A 22,731-nucleotide genomic window follows, 5' to 3' on the forward strand; every position below is an offset into this window, starting at 1 on the left:
ACACTTGCTGTGTAATAGAACAGGATCCTAATGTGTAGTAAAATCCCCATGATCAGCTATAACCACCAGTACATCAACATCTGCATTCTAAGTAAGAGCAGTTAAGGTAGTGATATACAATGGAATGATGTTCACAAAAGTGAAGCACAGTGATCTCAGATTTTTCTCTTATAAACTTAAATAAATAGATGTGGTGGCCAAGAATTTTCCATAGGAGTAGTACAACTCATGACTGTTTTTTCAGTAACACAAAAGAAAAAAATATTCGTTATGATATATTTCATTTGAGAAGAAATTATTCTTAGCAGAACCATCTAGTCCTTTGAAATCAGTGAGAATTTCCAAATATATCACATACAATGTTAAGAATAACTTTGAGAGAGTAAGAAAATGACAAATGGAAAATCTCCTGGGTATCAAAGATAATACAAAGTTTAATGAAGTAAGTAAATACATTGTATGAGAGGACAAACAAAAAAGAAATTACAGGAAATAAAGAAGGAAGTTCTGCTTCCAAAATCTGCATAAAAAATCCAACCTCTGATTCTATGGCCTCAGACCCTGCAATCATGGCAAATTCTTCAGCCCAGGACAATTGTCCCTTTCATCATTGCCATCCCAGAGAATCTAATCAGAGCCCTCTTTATGTCTTTGTTCCTCAGGCTGTAGATGAAAGGGTTCAGCATGGGTGTGACCACAGTGTACATCACCGAGGCTACTGCACTTGCATGGGAGCTCTGGGGAGCAGCAGAGCTAAGGTACACTCCTAGGCTTGTACAATAAAATAAGGAGACAACTGAGAGGTGAGATGCACAGGTGGAAAATGCTTTATACTTGCCCTGAGTTGATGAATTTCCACATACGGAAGAAATTATCTTGCAATAAGAGTAAAGGACCCCAGCCAGGGAACCAACACCCAGCAGCACAGCTGCAAAAAACACCATCATATTATTAATAAATGTATTAGAACAGGCAAGTTGGATCATCTGATTGAGTTCACAGAAAAAGTGGGGAATTTTCATGGCTGTACAGAAGGACAGCCGCAACACCATTAAGCTTTCTGACAAGGAGTTCAGAATGCTTATGATCCAGCACATCAGAACCAATAGTCCACAGACCTGGGGGTTCATGGTGACTGTGTAGTGCAGGGGGTGGCAGATGGCCACAAAACGGTCATAGGACATCACAGTCAGGAGGAAGAAATCTAATCCTGCAAAGAGTATGAAAAAAAACATCTGGCTTACGCAGCCTTCATAAGTTATCTCTTTGTTCTGAGTCTGGATGTTCATCAGCATCTTGGGGACAGTGGTGGAAGTAAAACAGATGTCTACAAAGGACAGGTTGGCAAGGAAGAAATACATGGGGTTGTGGAGGTGGGAGTCAGAGCAGATGACCAGAATGATGAGCAAGTTTCCAAACACAGTGATCAGGTACATGGATAAGAAAAGCCCAAAAATGAGAGGCTGCAGTTCTGGTTTATTTGATAATCCCAAAAGAATCAATCCTGAAATTTGAGAGTCATTGCCTGGTCCCATGTGGTGGTCGTGATGACTAGAAAATAGCACAAGAATGTTTAATTTTAACACAAGTAGGTATTAGTAACATGGTGGAAATGCTATAATTACAATGACAGTGGGGAAAAAAGCAGACATAAATGAAAATAGATGGGGTGTTATCTTTATGGGAGCTCAGGAAGACTTAAAAGAGGGTGACGTTTGAAGGATGACCTTAGGGAAGTCTGTTTGAAAGACATGAGTTTATCTGGAGACTTGTGTGCCCTGCAGGAGAAAGATCCAGTGAAAAGACCCCGAGGAAGGCCCTTATTTCAGAGGGATATTCAGTACTGAAAATGGACCCATTATCGTCAGGAGAAGAGCAAGAGGGAGAGTGATGAGAGGTGGTGTTAGGTTGTTGAGGAATGAGATGGTCTCCCCACTGCAGCTGAGACTTCAAGACACAAGGAATCCTTCATTCACATGCTGTTCCTTGTACTTCATTGATTTGTTTCCAAGGAATTCTGTCAATAGAAATGGATCCCTTCCTGGGGCGCCTGAGTGGCTCAGTTGATTAAGCATCTGCTTTTGACATGATCGCAAGGTCCTGGGATGGAGCCCAGGATAGGGCTCTCTGCTCAGTGGGGAATCTGCTTCCCCCTCTTCCTCTTCCCCTGACCTTCTCATGTTTCTCTCTCTCTCTCTCAAATAATAAATAAATAAAAATATATATTTTTAAAAATGGATCCCTTCCTTATTTCTAAGTGTTGGTTAACATTCTGGCATCCCTATTTCAAGAGTCCCATCTTGGCACACAACAGACTCCTAGGGCCATGTGACTACCAGAGTCTTATCACCTCCAGCTACAATATTTAGGAAAGAAATGACACTAGTAAAGCTCTCAAATTCAAATTATCATTACCCTAAAGAGTACAGAAAAGTACCCAAATCTAGGTGGTTAGACTCCCATAAACACCAAATGTAATTTGGTGCTCCATTTTATATGACCATTTTGTCCTGTATTTAGAGAACTATAAAAATCTAAAAAGAGACAGAGAAAAGGAAGAGGGGAGAGAAAGGTCTAATAAGCCCAGGTGGTCCCTGAGAGATTGTGATGGAGAGAAAGTTTCCCTGAGTCTGGCTGCGTTCCAACCCTAGATATATGCCCTTGATGCCCAGAATAACTAATAAGGCAGCAAACCTTCCAATTTCTCCAAAAGAGAAAAAAATGATATATTTAGGATGTCAACTCACCTTAATGTATCAACATCCTCTAGATATATGAGTAAAATGAACAAATTTATAATTGACAAAAGGAAATATACAATGTATAAAAATAGTGGTTATTTATCAAGAAGAAATAGTAAAAGACTTCTAAATGATATTAAATGCAAAATTTTGGAATCAGTGAATGAATTTTGAATTTTGGATCTACCAATGTTAGCTTTTTGAATTTGGAAAACAAGCAATTCACTCTAAAATGTTAATATTTTCACCTCCTATTCATCCTCCTAAGGTGGTTGACAGATTGAGTCAATATATGTAAAAAGTTGAGGACAGTTCTTCCATGTTAGTATGTGGATGGCTATTCTCTTTGTTCTTTTGTTATTTGTATATATGTGTGTGTACATATATGTGGATTTGTTTGTTTGCAGGTGCATGTGTGCTTGATCATAATGTAAAAGGTATGTTTACTATGGACAGTTAAAAAAAGTTGGAATCTACTGCAGTAAGGAGAGAAAATGGTTTAATAGAGAGCTAGTGTCTGCTAATGTGGGAAAAACTGTATGAATGAAGAGTCCATCAGAAGACAGACTGCAGAGGAAAAAGGCAGTTACCATGGGTGCTGATGTTACATCAGAGACTAGGGAGCCCATTCTGACAAATCCACTGGCTTCATCATGGGGTCCACCTCAGGCCCCTGATCTAATTGCCATTTTTGTTTCCATGCTCTATTTATTTGGCCACATTTGTTTTAATGTGACCCAAGAGTGGATGAGGCTGGCTCTTCTCTTACTTTCCTTGCCGTCATTTGTTCCTTTGTTATCTTGAGTTTTGGGGTTTGGTCTTTGTTTGACACAAAATCAATGGGTATGCACTGTCTTGTTTCTCTGTTCCTCATCCAACATGCAGAAACCTTCCCCGACAATACTCTGCAAAATCTGACAAGTTCCATGACAATATATCTCATCTCTGTATATGATTTATCCTTGAAGACTATGTAGCATGTGAACACTTAGTTCCCTGTTACCCATTATAATCTATGCTTCAAAGGAGCAGGGGTCTCACCTGCTTTGTTCACATATTTATGTTCACAAAGGTGTGCATTTGTATAGAAACAAGTTTTAAGAAATGGGAATTCATTACATTGAAAGAATGGTAGGGAAAATAAAATCACGTTAAATATGGTGGATTCAAGTAACTCTTCAACAAAACTGTACAATATCTAATATTAACATCTTACAGAAAATATATAAAACAGCAAAAATTACATCTTTAATTCAGGATGAAATGGCTAAACTTGGAAATAAAAGAGTGGGAAACATTCTTTTTTAATATACAGTGCAGGAAGCAGTTGCTCCAGTTATAATTTGACTGTATGTAACCAAAAATAGATTCAATCAAGCTTACAAAAAAGATGGAAGGGATCTTTAGTTGAATACAAAAGAGCATGTTTCATACAATGGCATGGCATGACTGGTATTTACAGAACATTCCACCCCAAAACAACAGAATTCTCATTCTTCTTGAGCGCACACAGAACTTTCTCCAGAATAGACCACATACTGGGTCACAAATCAGGGCTCAATCAATACCAGAAGATTGATATTATTTCCTACATATTCTCAGACCACAATGCTTTGAAAGTGGAACTCAACCACAAAAAGAAAAAAAAAAGCTTGGAAGGAATTCAAACACTTGGAAACCAAAGACCATCCTGCTCAAGAATGTTTTTATCAGTCAGGAAATCAAGAAAAAACTTAAGTAATTCAGGTTATTGGTATTTAAAAAAAACAAATCTATTTCCAAAATATAAAATGGTAGAAATAATGACAATTAGATATGCAATAAGATGGCAATATGTGTAAAAGGAGATTCTTACTACTAAGGATACAGAAGGCTTTCTTTTTTTAAAATTTAGTTTTATTTCTTCAGTGTTCCAAGATTTATTGTTTATGTGCCACACACAGTACTCCATGAAACACGTGCCCTCCTTAATACCCACCACCAGGTTCACCCATTTTCCCACCACCCTCCCCCTCTAAAACCCTCAGTAAGATGCAGAATAATTTCAATGTTTAAAAGGAATGAGGGGAACATGATGTGACCAATTGATAGATCGGACCTCACAAAATATGTAGGCTCTCACTTGATCTCATAAATACATCTAAACACAATACAGGGATTAAGTGGAAAACAGCAAACTTGGTAAAAAAAATTATCATTCTTAGGGGAAGGGAGGGAAAACTGAAGGGGGGAATCAGAGAGGGAGACAAACCATGAGAGACTATGGACTCTGAGAAACAAAGATGGGAGGGGGCTGAGGGCCTGCCGTTGCCAGGTGTTGGGTATTAAGGAGAGCATGTGTTGTGATGAGCACTCCGTGTTATGTGCAACTAATGAATCATGGACCACTACATCAAAAACAATGCCACAGGCCCCTTCCCCAGAAGACAAGCCAAAAGAACAAGAGGACAACCACCACAGTGTCCCCATAAAACTGTAAAACCTCAACATCAGGGGAAAGCAATATATTAAGCCCCTGGTATTGCCCCCAAACCTCTATATTTCATAGATACAAATTTTATTTCTTTCTTTCTCTTGTTTTTTTTTTAATTCATTCTCATGATTCTTGTTCTTCTAATTTTTTTAACCTACTTACCATTACAACTAGTGGTGTAATAAAACATATTCCATAATAACTTTTTTTTTTTTTCTTTTTTTTTAAATTTATTATCAGTATTTAAATCACAACTATCTTCAGGTTCTGCCTTCAAACTTGTAACACTTACTTTTCAGCCAGAAAATTCACAGTAAACACTTAGCTACAAGTTTAAAAGTTTTAACCACAGCCTGGGGATAAAAATATATGTTTATAAAAAATAAAAAATTATAAATGGCAAAAAAAAAAAAATCCATAATAACTTTTTAACTTGAACATTTTTCATACATATACCTGTGCTTCTTTTTAAAAAAATATACATATAGGTATAAGCTTCAAGGTAATCCTTTTTTCCAATTCAATACTACCCCTATATATAAACCAGTTTTAATTTTCCTTTATCTCTGGAAAGTTGAGTCCTTTAACAAAGATAATGAGATACACCCAGGAATAACTGAAGTAACCTTCCTTGCCCACATCAAGGGTTTATATCCACTTTCCCATTTTATTCTTCTGTCAGTGTTTCTGTGTATTTGTTTTGGTTTTTGTACTACACAAATCTTATTCTAGGGGTTCATTTTGGCTTTTTTTTTCTTTTTCCTCGTCTTTTGCTTTTGTTGGTCTTTTTGTTTGTTCATTTTTGTTTATGTAACTTATAAATCTTACTTTGGGGGCTCATTTTGGCTGGGTGTTCTTTCTTTTTTTCTCTTCTTTTTCTCTCTGATGATGACTTCGATTGCTCCAAAACTTTCCAGGGTGCACCTTGCCTGGATTGTGGTTGATATATTTAGCTATAACAACCTCTCACCAAAAATGACTAGGAGGAGGAACACTCAACAGAGGAAAAATTCAGAGACTGAGCACTCTGCTACAGAACTATTGGATATGGACATAAGCAGTATGTCAATAAGGGAATTCAGGGTAACAGTTATCTAGGCAATGGCTATGTTGGAGAAGAGCATTAGTGGCAACATAGAATTTCTAAGGGTGGAAGTGAGGGCTGATATGGCAGTACTAAAAAATGCTATCAATGAGATCCAATCTAATCTAAATACTCTAAGAGCTAGGGTAAACAAGGCAGAGGATTGAATTAGTGATCTAGAAGACAAGCTGATAGAAATGAAGGATCAGGAGGAGGCCTGGAATGAGCAGCTTAGAAGCCATGAAAACAGAATTAAGGAAATAAATGACACCCTGGAATGTTCCAACATAAGAATTATTGGGACCCCTGGGGGGGGGGAGAGAGAAGACTAGAAGATATAGTTCAAGAAATTCTGGAGGAAAATTGCCCTAATCTGGGGAATTGAACAAGTGATTGTGTCCTAGAGTCAGAAAGGACAGCCCCCAAGATCAATGATTCTAGAAAGACCTCCAGACACTTAATTGTGAAATTCATGGATCATAATTTCAGACAGGAGATCTTAAGGGAAGGTAGGGGGAAGAGGTTCCTTATGTACAGAGGAAGGACCATCAGAATAATGTCAGAACTGTCCACAGAAACCTGACAAGCCAGAAAAGGTCTGGCAAGACACATTCAGGGCACTAATGAGAAAAATTAATGATGTACCAAATGGTGGCTAACAGACCATAATGAAAAATAAATAAAAGAGAGAATGCAATCACAACACAATAAAAACACACAAATTCCAGTACATGAAAGCAATGTACTTGTAAAACCAATTTGCATATAGGAAGTAAATGGAAAACAAAGTAGAAAATGTATTAAACCTCCTTAGCAATAAAATAGTTGCCAAGTAATGCTCCTTGGCATATCTCTTCATGCACATTAAATACATCCCCACAACCCCCCCCCCCGCCCAACCTCCAGTGAGTACCAATGAGAGAGAAGATACTGCGAAATATATTTCCCAAAAACAGCTGTCACAAGGTAGTATTTACCTCAATGGGCCTGGATCCTCTTTTTTTTTTTTTTTTCCTGTATGATTGCTGTTTTATTGTTGCCCTTTTCTGTTACATGGGGTGTAAACATCAGGTGGTAAAAGGTACAATACATTCTACAACTGAGCAACACTTTCTGTAACTGAACAGGCAAAGAAATTACACTGAACATCAGCACCTGACAGTATTTTTTGAAAAAAAAAAGTGAATAAAATGGGTTTAAATTGATTAACACTACTAAATAACATCTAATATTTGATACTGCATGATTCAATACAACTATATAATACAATTATATAAAATCTGTTAACATCAAAGAATGCAGCCAAGATTAAGACAGCAAACAAAACCTATATAACTTTTTTTTTTTTTTACAGAAAAATACTTTTGAAGTGTGCATATTATTGCCCATTCTTTTAAAGAAAATGTATTGCAGGCAAAGTTACCAGCCTCCAGAAAAATCATATATAGCATAACTAAGCATATCCCCCCAAAGTGTACAATATGAAAACTTGGAAAATACAAAATAAAAAAAATTGTAAGCAACAGGTGAGCTTATATTTATAAGAATGTGAATAAAAAATTGTCTTTTGATGCAAAGTTCATGACTTGTCTTCCTGTTGAGACCACACTTGACAAAAACACTGTCTGGATCCTTCTAATAAATATAGAACAAACACCCAATCTTAAAAAATTTTTAAAATTCTCTCCCTTGAGAGAAAATATATATATATATATATATATATATATATATATATATATATCTCCAAGCCCAATATTATGTTTTCCTACTCCCCTTAACTGCAAAACTCCTTAAATATGTTCTAATTTCACTGGAAGCCATTTATACTTACCATTCTTACCACTGTCTCATCCAACTGGACTTCCCACCACATATTATCAACAATGGTCCCTGTTTTGCTGAGTCCAAGGAACACATCTTTTAAAAATATATTAAAAACTTATTTTTATCAAGTCAGCAAACAAACATGCAATACTCTCTTGACTCTGGGATAAGCCAGTTAAGCTCTCAGGTGACCTCAGGTAAAGGTTTCCAGGTTCTGTTCTCTCTGACCCTTTCCTGAAATACCTGCTGAGCTCTGAGACTCACCTAGATGGGGTCTGCCAGATGAAAGTCTATGTGTGGAGGTCAAAATTTGTCCCTGGATGGTTGATAATGGAGAACAAAGCTCTGTTCACAGACAGGACAGCAGGAAGGAGTGAAGCATGGGTTCTCTAACCCTAGTTAGGAACCCAAGATTACCAACCATGTCTTGTCCCACACAAGGATGTAACCATGGTAAAGGACTGCATCAGAGGAGATATTTACAGCTCCCTATGTCTTCTCATTAGGCACTGCTTCCATTGTTACTACCACATCAGAGCACATTATTTCCCCAAGGGCCACTGGTCTGGATGGAAAGAAAATTTTTTCCTGCCAATTCTCTGTTCCTAAGAGACATTAGAAGTCAGGTGAATCCAGTTTTTTCTTTCTTCTTCTCCAAGATTTTGCCTGCCTTACAGAGCACTAATCTTCTTGCATCTTATCCCAATTTTGAGTTCGTATTTTCTCCACATCTAAGACTGAATCTCCTTCACCAGGTTTCACGGACCTTTGAAGAATTGTCTTATGGTAGAGAAGATCTCCCAATATCTCTAGAAAATTGCTATTTCCCTCTTCAACAAGAGAGAGGGGTACATTAGTTTGCATTAAACAGATGGTAGTATACCCTTTTTTTTGAGATGTTTCACTAATCATGTATCATGTTGATAAGAGAAATTTAGAGCTGCCATTTAAAAAATGTTAATTATGAAATATTTAGATTTTTAAAAAATTTTTTAAAATTTATTTCTTTTCAATGTAACAGAATTCATTGTTTATGCACCACACCCAGTGCTCCATGCAATCCGTGCCCTCCATAGTACCCACCACCTGGCTCCCCCAACCTCCCACCCACTGCCCCTTCAAAACCCTCAGATTGTCCTTCAGAGTCCATAGTCTCTCATGGTTGATCTCCCCTTTCAGTTTCCCTCAACTCCCTTATCCTCTCCATCTCCCCATGTCTTCCATGTTATTTCTGTTTTTTTTTTTCATTTATTTATTTTCAGCATAACAGTATCATTATTTTTTCACCACACCCAGTGCTCCATGCAATCCATGCCCTCTATAATACCCACCACCTGGTACCCCAACCTCCCACCCCCCCGCCACTTCAAACCCCTAAGATTGTTTTTCAGAGTCCATAGTCTCTCATGATTCACCTCCCCTTCCAATTTACCCCAACCCCCTTCTCTCTAACTCCCCATGTCCTCCATGATATTTGTTATGCTCCACAAATAAGTGAAACCATATGATAATTGACTCTCTCTGCTTGACTTATTTCACTTAGCATAATCTCTTCCAGTCCCGTCCATGTTGCTACAAAAGTTGGGGATTCGTCCTTTCTGATGGAAGCACAATACTCCATAGTGTATATGGACCACATCTTCCTTATCCATTCATCCGTTGAAGGGCATCTTGGTTCTTTCCACAGTTTGGTGACCATGGCCATTGCTGCTATAAACATTGGGGTACAGATGGCCCTTCTTTTCATGACATCTGTATCTTTGGGGTAAATACCCAGGAGTGCAATGGCAGGGTCATAGGGAAGTTCTACGTTTAATTTCCTGAGGAATCTCCACACTATTCTCCAAAGAGGCTGCACCAACTTGCATTCTCACCAACAGTGTAAGAGGGTTCCCATTTCTCCACATCCTCTCCAACACAGGTTTTTTCCTGTCTTGTTAATTTTGGCCATTCTAAACTGGTGTAAGGTGGTATCTCAATGTGGTTTTTATATTGGATCTCCTGAGGGCTAGTGATGATGAAGACTTTTTCATGTGTCTGAACCACATGGTCCTCTCAATTGATGTAGAGAAAGCATTTGACAAAATGCAACATCCATTCCTGATTAAAACACTTCAAAGTATAGGGATAGAGGGAACATTCCTCAACTTCATAAAATCTATCTATGAAAGACCCACAGCAAATATCATCCTCAATGGGAAAAAGCTCACAGCCTTCCTGTTGAGATCAGGAACACGACAAGGATGCCCACTCTCACCACTCTTGTTCAACATAGTATTAGAAGTCTTAGCAACAGCAATCAGACAACAAAGAGAAATAAAAAGTATCCAAGTTGGCAATGAAGAAGTCAAACTCTCTCTCTCTTCACAGATGACATGATACTTTATATGGAAAATCCAAAAGACTCCACTCCCAAGCTACTAGAACTCATATAGCAATTCAGTAACATGGCAGGATACAAAGTCAATGTATGGAAATCAGTGGCTTTCTTGTACAATAATGATCAAAATACAGAAAGGGAAATTAGAGAATTGATTCCATTTACTATTGCACCAAGAACCGTAAAATACCTGGGAATAAACCTAACCAAAGAGGTAAAGGATCTGTACTCGAGGAACTAGAGAACACTCATGAAAGAAATTGAAGAAGACACAAAAAGATGGGAGACCATTCTGTGCTCATGGATCAGAGGAATAAACATTGTTAAAATGTCTATACTGCCTAGAGCAATCTATACTTGTAATGCCATTCCGTTCAAAGTTCCACTGGTATTTTTCTTTTCTTTTTTTTTTTTTTAAAGATTTTATTTATTTATTTGACTGAGAGAGATCACAAGCAGGCAGAGAGGCAGGCAGAGAGAGAGGAGGAAGCAGGCTCCCTGCTGAGCAGAGAGCCCGATGCGGGCCTCGATCCCAGGACCCTGAGATCATGACCTGAGCCGAAGGCAGCGGCTTAACCCACTGAGCCACCCAGGCGCCCCGCCACTGGTATTTTTCAAAGAGCGGGAGCAAATAATCCAAAAATTAGTATGAAATCAGAAGAGACCCCAAATCGCTAAGAAAATGTTGAAAAACAAAAATAAAACTGGGGGCATCATGTTACCTGGTTTCAAGCTTTAATACAAAGTTGTGATCACCAAGACAGCATGGTACTGGCATAAAAACAGACACATAATACTCCATAGTGTATAGATTATTATGTGTCTGTTTTTATGCCAGTGTATATGGAGTATTATGTGTCTGTTTTTATGCCAGTATCATGCTGTCTTGGTGATCACAGCTTTGCAGTAAAGCTTGAAATCAGGTAACGTGATGCCCCCCATTTTATTTTTGTTTTTAAACATTTCCTTAGCAATTTGGGGTTTCTTCTGATTCCATACAAATTTTTGGATTATTTGCTCCAGCTCTTTGAAAAAACCAGTGGAATTTTGAACGGAATGGCATTGGAGTATTATGCCTCCATCAGAAAGGATGAATACCCAACTTTTGTAGCAATATGGATGGGACTGGAAGAGGTTATGCTGAGTGAAATAAGTCAAGCAGAGAGAGTCAACTATCATATGATTTCACTTATTTGTGGAGCATAATAAATAGCATGGAGGACAAGGGGAGATGGAGAGGAGAAGGGAGTTGGGGGAAATTGGAAGAGTAGGGGAACCATGAGAGACTATGGACTCCAAAAAACGATCTGAGGGTTTTGAAGGGGCTGGGGGGAGGAGGTCGGGGTACCAGGTGGTGGGTATTATAGAGGGCACAGATTGCATGGAGCACTGGCTGTGGTAAAAACAGTGAATACTGTTATGCTGAAAATAAATACAAAATAAAACAAAAACAAAAACAGACACATAGACCAGTTGAACAGAGTAGAGAACCCAGATATGGACCCTCAACTGTATGGGTAAATAATCTTCGACAAAACAGGAAAAAATATACAGTGGAAAAAAGAAAGTCTCTTCAATAAATGGTGCTGGGAAAACTGAACAGGTATATGTAGAAGAATGAAACTCGACCACTCTCTTACACTGTACACAAAGATAAACTCAAAATGGATAAAGACCTCAAAATGAGACAGGAATCCATCAGAACCCTAGAGGAGAATGTAGGCAGTAACCTCTTCGATATCAGCCACAGCAGCTTCTTTCAAGATATGTCTCCAAAGGCAAAGGAAATAAAAGCGAAGATGAACTTTTGGGACTTCATCAAGATCAAAACCTTCTGCACAACAAAGGAAATAGTCAACAAAACAAAGAGGCAACCCATGGGATGGGAGAAGATCTTTGCAAATGACAGTACAGACAAAAGGTTCATGCCAGGATCCATAAAGAACTCCTCAAACTCAACACACACAAAACCGATAATCATATCAAAAAATGGGCAGAAGATATGAAAAGACACTTCTCCAGTGAAGACATACAAATGGCTATCACACACTTGAGAAATTGTTCATCATCACTAGTCATCAGGGAGATTCAAATTAAAACCACATTGAGATACCACCTTACACCAGTTAGAATGGTCAAAATTAGCAATACAGGAAACAACATGTGTTGGAGGGGATGTGGAGAAAGGGGAACCCTCTTCCATTGTTGGTGGAATGCAAGTTGGTGCAGCCTCTTTGGAGAACAGTGTGGAGATTCAAAGAAACACCATTCTAGACCAGAACTTCTCCAAAATTAATGTGTATTTGAATCACTTGAGTATGTTGTTCAAATTCAAACCTGATTTGGCAAGATGTGGGTGAGGCTCAGAGATCCTGTAATTGCAACTGTTTCCAGTTGATACTAATGCCACCAGTCCTGGTCTATGGACCATTCTTTAAGTACTAAGGCTGTGGTTCAGTGTTGAGTCAGGGATAGTTGTTTTTAGACCTTCTCTACCCAGAGTCCTAGTGCCCACTTCAGGTCTGACCTTGGGTGGTCACATGATGGACTCAGTAGGTGAGCTTGTGCGTGCCCAAGTTTATGCATGCCTCTTGGATATTTCCTTCATGAGATGTACGGTCTCATGGGTGGGATGATGCCAGGTGGAAGACATGCATAATACAAAGTATGGGGAAAGAGTATGGAGCTTCCTTGCATTCTCCAGGTATACCACTCTACCATTCTCCATGTGTTCAGCAGTCTGAAGGCTCACTGAATCATCCTTTTGGGCTTTATGGAAGCTTCATGATATAGACACATTTGGTTAAATTATTCACCATTTTGTGGTTAGACTCCATTTCCAGCCCCTTTCCCATCCCAGGAGGTCAAGGCATGGGGACTAAAGTTCCAGTTCTCTAATCACATTGTTGGTCCGCCTGGCAAACATACCCTCTCCATGGGTACTTTCCCAAAGTCACTTCAGTAACCTGATGAAAAACATCTTTATGGCTCTCATTACTTAGGAAAATCAAAGTTTTAGAAGCTCTATGCCAGAAATGGGTATGAAGACCAAATGTGTATATATATATATATATATATATATATATATATATATATATTTATAAATTGCAATATCATAGTTATAAATGTAGTACTGGAAGAAGCCTTGATTGGATTCTGTCAGGATGCTTCCAGTTCTCACTCTGCAACAGTGGTTCTCAACCAGATATGGTTTTGCTCCTGGAGATATTTGACCATGTCTCAAATGATGTTGCTGAATATTTATAATCCACGAGATAGCACAAATACATATCCAGCCCCAAGGGTCAACAGTGAGAAGGTGAGAATTATGATTCTACACCAACACTTCTCTACTTTCACTGTACATACAAATCACCAAAGTTCACAATTAAAATGCAAATTCTGATTCATCATGTGTCTGGTGGGCCCAGGAAATCTGCATTTCTTTTTATTTATTTATTTATTCATTCATTTTAAATTTATTTATTTATAAATTTATTTATTTATTTAAATTTATTAATTTATTTATTTTCAGAAAAACAGTATTCATTATTTTTCCACCACACCCAGTGCTCCATGCAATCCGTGCCCTCTATAATACACACCACCTGGTGGGACTCTGCATTTCAACAAGCTCCCAGGTGGTGTTGATACTGCAGGTCCTGGTCTGTGGGGCACAGTTTGAGAGTAAGGCTCTGTTTCTGAGTTAGAGTGATGTGTAGGTAGTTTTAGGTCTTCTCCACCAGGAAACTTCAGTGTTTGTAGTTTTGAAAGAAAAGGTTTTCAGATAACTCTATGGGTTTTGATAAATTCTCTGGTCAAGTCTTTTTTAAAAATTAAGTTCAGTCTGTCAACATATAGTAGTACATTATTAGTTTCTGATGTAGTGTTCAATGACTCATTAATCCCATATAACACTCAGTGCTCATCTTTTTCAAAATCTGGTGCAACCTCTCTGGAAAACAGCATGGAGGTTCCTCAAAATGTTGAAAATAGAACTGCCCTATGACCCAGCAATTGCACTATTGGGTATTTACCCTAAAGATACAAACGTAGTGATCCAAAGGGGCACGTGTACTCGAATGTTTATAGTAGCAATGTCCACAATAGCCAAACTATGGAAAGAACCTAGATGCTCATCAACAGATGAATGGATCAAGAAGATGTGGTATATATACACAATGGAATACTATGCAGCCATCAAAAGAAATGAAATCTTGCCATTTGCGACAACATGGATGGAACTAGAGCGTATCATGCTTAGCGAAATAAGTCAGGCGGAGAAAGACAACTATCATATGATCTCCCTGATATAAGGAAGTGGTGTTGCAACATGGGGGCTCAAGTGGGTACGAGAAGAATAAATGAAGGAAGATGGGATTGGGAGGGAGACAAACCATAAGTGACTCTTAATCTCACAAAACAAACTGAGGGTTGCTGGGGGGAGGGGGTTTGGGAGAAGGGGGTGGTATTATGGACATTGGGGAGGGTATGTGATTTGGTGAGTGCTGTGAAGTGTGTAAACCTGGTGATTCACAGACCTGTACCACTGGGGATAAAAATACATGTTTATAAAAAATAAAAAATTATATTAAAATAAAAAAAAATTTTTAAAAATTATAAAAAGATTTTATTTATTTTGCAAAGAGAGAGAAGGAGGGTGAGAGAGGCAACAGGGAAGGAGCAGAGGGAGAGGTAGAGGAAGATAATTGTCAGCAGATTCTGTTCTGAGGACAGAGCTTGATGCAGGACTTGATCCCAGAACCCAAAGATCATGAGCTAAGATGAAAAAAAGAGTCAGAAGTTCAACTGTCTAAGCCACCCAGGTGATCTTCAAGTCTTTATATAAGGTGGCATAGAAAAATTTATATTTGAAACAGACTTTGTGACAGGCACAATAAGGGCTTCTGAAAAATGTCTACATCCTAGGCCAAAGAACTGCTGAAAACATTTGTTTACCAAGTATGGAAAATTCAGCTACTATATTGAATAAAGCTGCTAATCTCTGATCTTGATATAATAAGTCAAGCAGTCAAGCAGAGAGAGTCAATTATATGGTTTCATTTATTTGTGGAGCATAAGAAATAACATGGAGGACATGGGGAGATGGAGAGGAGAAGGGAGTTGGGGGAAATTGGAGGGGGAGAAGAACCATGAAAGACCATGGACTCTGAAAAACAATCTGAGGGTTTTGAAGGGGTGGGGGTGGGAGGTTGGGTGGGCCTGGTGGTGGGTATTATGGAGGGCATGTATTTCATGGAGCACTGGGTGTGGTACATAAACAATAAATTCTGGTACACTGAAAAGAAAAAAAATTAAAAAAAAAAAAAGAGATTAGTCTGAAATATCCAGATGGGACTAGTGTCATCACAATGGTCTTCTAAATGTGGAAGAGGGAGGACTAAGTATTGGAATCTGAGAGACATTTTCAGACTCTGCTGTGGGCTTGAAGATGGAAGAAAGCCACAAGACAAGAAAGGCAGGTAGCCACTGAAAAGTGAAACAAGAAAGAGAGTCAGTTCTCCTCTAGAGTGTCCGAAGGATTGCAGCCCTGCAGACTTCTTACTTGTAGCCCGATGAGAACTATTTCAGGCTTATGGCCTTCTAGAAATAGGATAAATCACTGTTTTAAGCCACTCATGTGGCCGTTCATTAAAACAGGAATTGAATGCATTTGTTCAGAAAAATATTTTTTCTAGGAATGGAGTTTAAGCCTTTCAACTCATTTAGTGAACTTCTCTTGGGTAAAGGCATTTGGTAGTGAAATTTCACCTTAACTGGAAGGGGAAAATAAGTTTAAGTTTGGAGCTATTCTGCCCCATTACCTGGCCAGTGATTTCCCACTGCATAAATGTAAATGTGGTTTGGAATCTGAGGTCCTTGAAATTTTGAGATAAATAATTCCTTATTAAAGTTAAAGTTTGCAAATATCTTCTCCCATTCTGTCAGTTGTCTTTTGATTTTGTTAACTGTTTCCTTTGCTGTGCAAAAGCTTTTGATCTTGATGAAATCCCAGTAGTTCATTTTTTCCCTTGCTTCCCTTGCCTTTTGCGTTGTTCCTAGGAAGATGTTGCTGCGGCAGAGGTCGAAGAGGTTGCGGCCCGTGTTCTCCTCAAGGATTTTGATGGATTCCTTTCGTACATTGAGGTCCTTCATCCATTTTGAGTCTATTTTTGTGTGTGGTGTAAGGAAATGGTCAAACCATAAGTGACTCTTAATCTCACAAAACAAACTGAGGGTTGCTGGGGGGAGGGGGTTTGGGAGAAGGGGGTGGGATTATGGACATTGGGGAGGGTATGTGATTTGGTGAGTGCTGTGAAGTGTGTAAACCTGGTGATTCACAGACCTGTACCCCTGGGATAAAAATATATGTTTATAAAAAAAAAATTAAAAAAAAAAGTTAAAGTTACTCATTCTATTTTAAATGATTGTGTCAAAATTCTACGTTCTTCATATTTTATTTTGATTCAAATGTTTATTCTTTGGATTTTTATCCTCTCCCTTTTTTAGATTTTCTTTCAATACATTAGATGAGATTTAAATAATTCTTTATATGTCTACATAAATTGTGTGAATGTGTTCATTTTAGAGAAAGATGTATACAAGTACACACTCATGTACATACTCACACTCCTAACCTTGAATGTTTCCTTTGGATTCAACAAAGTGTTTCTGTATATTTATTTTAGGTGGCTGAAATGAAGACAGACTTTGTTAGAGTACCTTCCAGGTCACCAAGAGAAGCTGGAAGGAGATGCTTCTTTGCACATGAATCACATGACTGGACAGGAATTCAGTCTCTCTAATGGATCATACTTTGATTCTGAAGAAATTTATGGATGATATGTAATGGATGATATTGATTTTATTCAATCATTTCCCATTTTATGGTTATGACAAAATTTAGGAAAGAGGAAATATTTCATTTAGAAGGAAGAAAATAGTCCTATTTCTATGCAGCAGAAAGAGGAAGATGAGTCAGAAAACATCATAAATATGCCAACCAATTATTTACCACAAAGGGGGAAGCCAATTCTTGTACATGAATGTCAAACTGCATACTTCAGCGAGTATGAGTGTTTTATGGCAGCATAAAATGAAATACTCTGCTTAGTAATACAAAGTATAATTTCAATTTTTCTTCATCGTATTTAAGATCTTCCCTGTCTCAAAGGCCATATGAAGTTATTTATTCTAATATGTTTTTCTGTGTAGACTCCACTTGGAGACATGTACTTGCTATTCATTTTTCCCATCACTGCCGTAGGCACAATGGACACAGCTGGGTGGGAGAACAAGATCCCAATAAGGAGACTGGAACTCAGTGACTACCTATAGGACAAACTATAAGTTTGTCTACATTGTCAGGATGAGCAGTGAGGCAGTGATATACAAAGTTTTGACATACACAAAAGAGAAAAACTGGGATCTCATACTTTCCTTTATTATAAGATTATATAAATGACCATAGTTATCAAACTAGTATTTTTTTCTGTATGAATAATATGAATCATGACTATTCTTTTTTAAAATAAGAGAAAATTACTTGGGATGATACATGTTCTTTAAATAGAAAATATTCTTTTTTAAAAGATTTTTTTATTCATTTATTTGACAGAAGGAAAGAGAGGGAGAGAGAGAGAGTGAGCACAAGGAGGGGGAGCAGCAGACAGAAGGAGAGAGACAAGAAGACTCCCCACCAAGCAGGGAGCCCAACATAGGGCTCAATCCCAGGGCTCTAGGATGATGACTTGAGGCAAAGGAAGATGCTTAACTGACTGAGGCACCCTGGTGACCAAGGAGAAGGTATTCTTAAGAAATCCGCGGTACTCCATGACATAAATGAGAATTTCCAAGTATTTTTGATCAAGGGTGGAAAAAAAACGTGGAAAAATATATTATGGACAAAGGGGAAAACTGTCAGTATATCAGATAGAGCAGAAGGTTAATAAAGTGAGTTGCTTAAATATACAGAGAAGTTGAATTCAAACAAATGGAAATTCCAGGAAATAAATAGAAGGAGCCAATTCTATGTCCAAAGTCTGATCAACGAATATCAGTTCCTGGCTCTGAGGCTGTGAACCTCATGGGTATGCAATCATGGGCACTTCCTCAGCCCCGGGATGATTGGCTGTTACATCACTGGAATCCCAATGATTGCTTTCAGAGCCCTCTTTATATCTTTGTTCCTCAGGCTATAGATGAAGGGGTTCAACATAGGTGTGACCACGGTGTACATCACGGAGACCACTGAACTTGAGTGGGAGCTCTGGGGAGCAGCAGAGCTAAGGTACACACCAAGCATTGTACAATAAAACAAGGAGACAACAGAGAGGTGAGATGCACAGGTGGAAAATGCTTTATACTTGCCTTGAGCTGATGATATTCTACATATGGCAGTAACAATCTTAGAATAAGAGTAAAGGATCCCAGAGAAAGGACCACCACACAGCAGAACAGCTGCAAAATACATCACCAAGTTATTAAGAAAGGTGTCAGAACAGGCAAGTTGGATCATCTGATTGAGTTCACAAAAGAAGTGGGGGATTTGGAAATGTGCACAGAAAGAAAGCCGCAACATCATTAAACTATGTAGCAAGGAATTCAGGATAGAAATGATCCAGGACACCAGAACCAGCAGACCACAGAGCCAGGGATTCATGATGACCATGTAGTGCAGAGGGTAACAGATGGCCACTAGCCGGTCATAGGCCATCACACTCAGGAGGAAGATGTCTGACACAGCAAAGAGTATGAGAAAATAAATCTGTGTGAGGCAGTCTGCATATGTTATGACCTTGCTTTGAGTCTGGATGTTCCATAGCATCTTGGGGATGATGGTGGAGGTGAAACAGATGTCAACAAAGGACAGGTTGTTAAGGAAAAAGTACATGGGGGTGTGGAGGTGGGAGTCTGAACTGATGGCCAAGATGATGAGCAGGTTTCCAAACACAGTGATAAGGTACATGGAGAGGAAAAGCCCAAATATGAGGGGCTGCAGTTCTGGGTCCTCAGATAAACCCAGAAGGTGAAACTCTGAAATTTGTGTATCATTTCCTGGTTCCATGTGGTAGAGGTGACTTCAAGGACAGAAACAAATAGCATGACTAATTTTCACACAATCTTGTATTACTCTCAGTTTTAAAATGCTACTTTTAAAATTTTATATTCTAGAAATTCACTTTAATAGGTTGTGCATAGATATGGTACACTGAAGGGGAACCTCTATACCCCCATAGTTTTGGAATTTTTGTTCTACTTACTTTTTCCCCAAACATAAATTGAGTGTTGTCCACATTTTAGACATTGTCTAGGCAAGGACTATGGGGTGGTAAAGAATAAAAATCCTTAGTATTCACTGATGTAGAAAAAATACATTAACAAATAAGAAAATTAAAAAGCATTTCAGATGGTGGCAGGAGGTATGAAGAAAATGAAAGCAGGGGTAAAGCATAGTGTGAATAGGGCACGCCATTTTCCTGGGTATATAAGAAATTCTGCAAAGGTCATACTGGAATATAGATCTCAAGTAAGACAGAGGGATAGATGAAGGAATATGGGGGAAGTGTGTGTCCATCAGAGGGAATGGCCAGTGCAAAATCCTCAAAGAAGGTACATGTTTCCCAGGTTCAAGTCAAAGGAGCAAAGTCAGTGCTGCAAGGGGAATGAGCAGGAGGGAGACTGAGGAGAGATGTTGTCAGACATGCTGAGGAGGAAAGTGGCCTCTCTACCTCTGAACCCTCAAGGCACAGGGATATCCGTGTCCACACTGTTTCTCCCACTGCTCCCACTGTATTCATCGTATTGCAAAGGCATCCGATTAATTGAACAACATCTCCTTCTTACGGTTCTCTGTTGATTCAGTTATGGCCCCTGTATTGTGTAACCTTGGGAGTTATGAATCCTGGCACCCTTTTGTGGGGACTGCTCCCACTCTACAAGTCATACACACAGAGGACACCATGGTCTTCTGGGTTGTGTTATTCCCCTTTCTCAGCCCTGGCCATCCTGGTTATGCTAGGAATGGATCCAATGCAAGTAGGCCAGATTAGTGACTTTCCCCTACAAAATGCAGAAATGCCAATACTTAAGCCTCCTATGGACAAATAATATATAAAAAATATATATTTATGTGAATGTATACATATACATAATTCATTAATTTATTCAGTACTAATGTCAGTTTCACAGAGTGACTGCTGCTCACGCTTTTAAAGGTCTTTCATATTCCTTATGATTAAATTGCTATTATGACAATGTTAGAAAAAGTATGTTGAGAAGGGGGTGGGATTATGGACATTGGGGAGGGTATGTGCTTTGGTGAGTGCTGTGAAGTGTGTAAACCTGGTGATTCACAGACCTGTACCCCTGGGGATAAAAATATATGTTTATAAAAAATAAAAAATTAAAAAAAAAAGTATGTTGAGATTGTTAAACTTAATGTGTGGTTCTAATTTGGTGTGATATATATGTACACCCCCCTCAAATTAGCAATGGGATAAACCAACACTTCCCAAAAAGAAAGGTACACGAAACAACAAAAGTTGGAGCATAGAAGACTTATTTTCCCTGTACCTCCTGCATCATTATTTGCCTAACTCTTTTATATGTGGTCTGATAGGAGATAAGGTTAGCCCCTTTCTGCCTTCTCTTATGTGGCATCTTTTTTTTTTTTTTTAACTTTCTACCAGATTATTTATTTTTTAAAAAAATTTTATTTATTTTTTAAAAATTTATTTTCAGTGTTCCCAATCTACTAGATTATTTATAATCAGTGTATAATTTCAGTAGATTTTTAAACAATTACAGTTCATCTTCATGTAGTATTAACTTTTCTTCTCTTTTGATTTTTATGCCAATTTCAACTTTTCTTTTAATTCCATCTGATCTTGGTAATATTGTTCCAATATGAGTTGATAAATATACATCCTTCCAGCAATTCCAAGGATGCTAGTAAAAAGCAGTTTTGGAAGAGTCAATCTCCCAAACATTTTTCAACAAATCCCATGCAGTGCTTCTGTCCCACTGTGGCTTTTGAAAAATTACAGTCCACATCCAGGAAATATCTTCAGATCTGCTGCACTCAGTGGCAGACACAAGTTTCAGAGCTTTATGTGACATTTTTTTATTGACATTCTTGGGCTTTAGGTATTTTTCTATCCTTTAACAAACCCAAGGTGCCCACTCTAATCCTCAAACTGGATTTCATCCAACGTGCAAAAAGGTCTGCAGACCATGCTTTATAATCCTGCCCACACCATGATAATTCTATCATTTTGTACTCAATAATTTGCTTCAGATCTTCTGACGGTGGGCATCATATCATACACACATTTATTTCATTGTGTTGTCCGCACTGTTATGAGACATGATTCAAAAGTGCATGGACTTTACATTCCTGGCTCACTTTTGTTTTTTTCACCAAGTTTTGTGAACATATGTGCTTAATATAAAAAGACCTAAGAGTGTAAAAAGTTAGAGAATGAAAAAACTAGGTTAAACCAGTTTTAACTAGGTTAAGCATAACTAGGTTAAAATGTAAAATGAGTAGTTTCAAAACACCTGTCCTAGGGAAATTTGTATGTAAAACCAAAATAAACTGAAATGGGATATAAAATAGCAATCATCAATGATAACAGTGTGGATTAATAACTAAATTGGAAAACGCTTATATATGAAGAATATAGCATGTAATATTCCTAGAATGTTCTGGCTTATGGCAGATCCTCAGTTTTTATTTGTTATATGTGTCAGGAATTAAGTCTCATTGTATAAGGACATTTACCTTACGGCAAGGTTGTATTTCTATTTTGTTGGACAAGGTTGAATTGCTAAATAAATACTGGCATAAAAGAATATCTTTTTGAATGAATTCTGTTATGCTGAAAAGAAAATTAAAAAAAATATCTGTTTGGAAGAATATGAAATCAGTCCCCTCTCAGATCTTACTAAAACTCAGAGGATTATGGCCTTGGTATTACTGTAACCATAGATTATATTAGAACATTAATAAAACTTCACACAAAAATTGCAGTTGGGCAAAACCACTTAAATATAACATGAAACTCAGAAGTAAGTAGACACATTTAAATTAAATGTCAAATTTTTATGGTCAAAATATGTTCCAAAAGTCAATTGAGAAATAAAGATCTGAAGAAATAATTTAAAATGCTGATAGTGGGGCGCCTGGGTGGCTCAGTGGGTTAAGGCCTCTGCCTTCGGCTCGGGT

The 22,731-nt window shown here is 38.1% G+C and overlaps 3 protein-coding genes across 3 annotated transcripts; all 3 read right to left on the reverse strand.

Moving 5' to 3' along the window:
- Positions 1–581: 581 nt before the first annotated feature.
- Positions 582–1,535, reverse strand: LOC101691163 (olfactory receptor-like protein OLF4). The gene has a single exon (XM_004761192.2). The coding sequence runs from the start codon at positions 1,533–1,535 to the stop codon at positions 582–584; it is 954 nt and encodes a 317-aa protein (XP_004761249.2).
- Positions 1,536–18,636: 17,101 nt separating this feature from the next.
- Positions 18,637–19,569, reverse strand: LOC101691442 (olfactory receptor-like protein OLF4). Its single transcript, XM_004761193.1, has one exon. The coding sequence runs from the start codon at positions 19,567–19,569 to the stop codon at positions 18,637–18,639; it is 933 nt and encodes a 310-aa protein (XP_004761250.1).
- Positions 19,570–21,352: 1,783 nt separating this feature from the next.
- On the reverse strand, positions 21,353–21,493 carry LOC123394440 (protein PIGBOS1-like). The gene has a single exon (XM_045088788.1). The coding sequence runs from the start codon at positions 21,491–21,493 to the stop codon at positions 21,353–21,355; it is 141 nt and encodes a 46-aa protein (XP_044944723.1).
- Positions 21,494–22,731: the final 1,238 nt, after the last annotated feature.

Source organism: Mustela putorius, unplaced genomic scaffold (genome assembly GCF_011764305.1).
Source record: "Mustela putorius furo isolate JIRA1106 unplaced genomic scaffold, ASM1176430v1.1 tig00000095_pilon_pilon_pilon, whole genome shotgun sequence".
In the NCBI taxonomy this organism is placed as follows: Eukaryota; Metazoa; Chordata; class Mammalia; order Carnivora; family Mustelidae; genus Mustela; species Mustela putorius.

Excerpts from the sequence above, each read along its gene's own strand:
- LOC101691163 (XM_004761192.2), bottom strand. The coding sequence starts at position 1,535 with ATGGGACCAGGCAATGACTCTCAAATTTCAGGATTGATTCTTTTGGGA.
- LOC101691442 (XM_004761193.1), bottom strand. The coding sequence starts at position 19,569 with ATGGAACCAGGAAATGATACACAAATTTCAGAGTTTCACCTTCTGGGT.
- LOC123394440 (XM_045088788.1), bottom strand. The coding sequence starts at position 21,493 with ATGTTTGGGAGATTGACTCTTCCAAAACTGCTTTTTACTAGCATCCTT.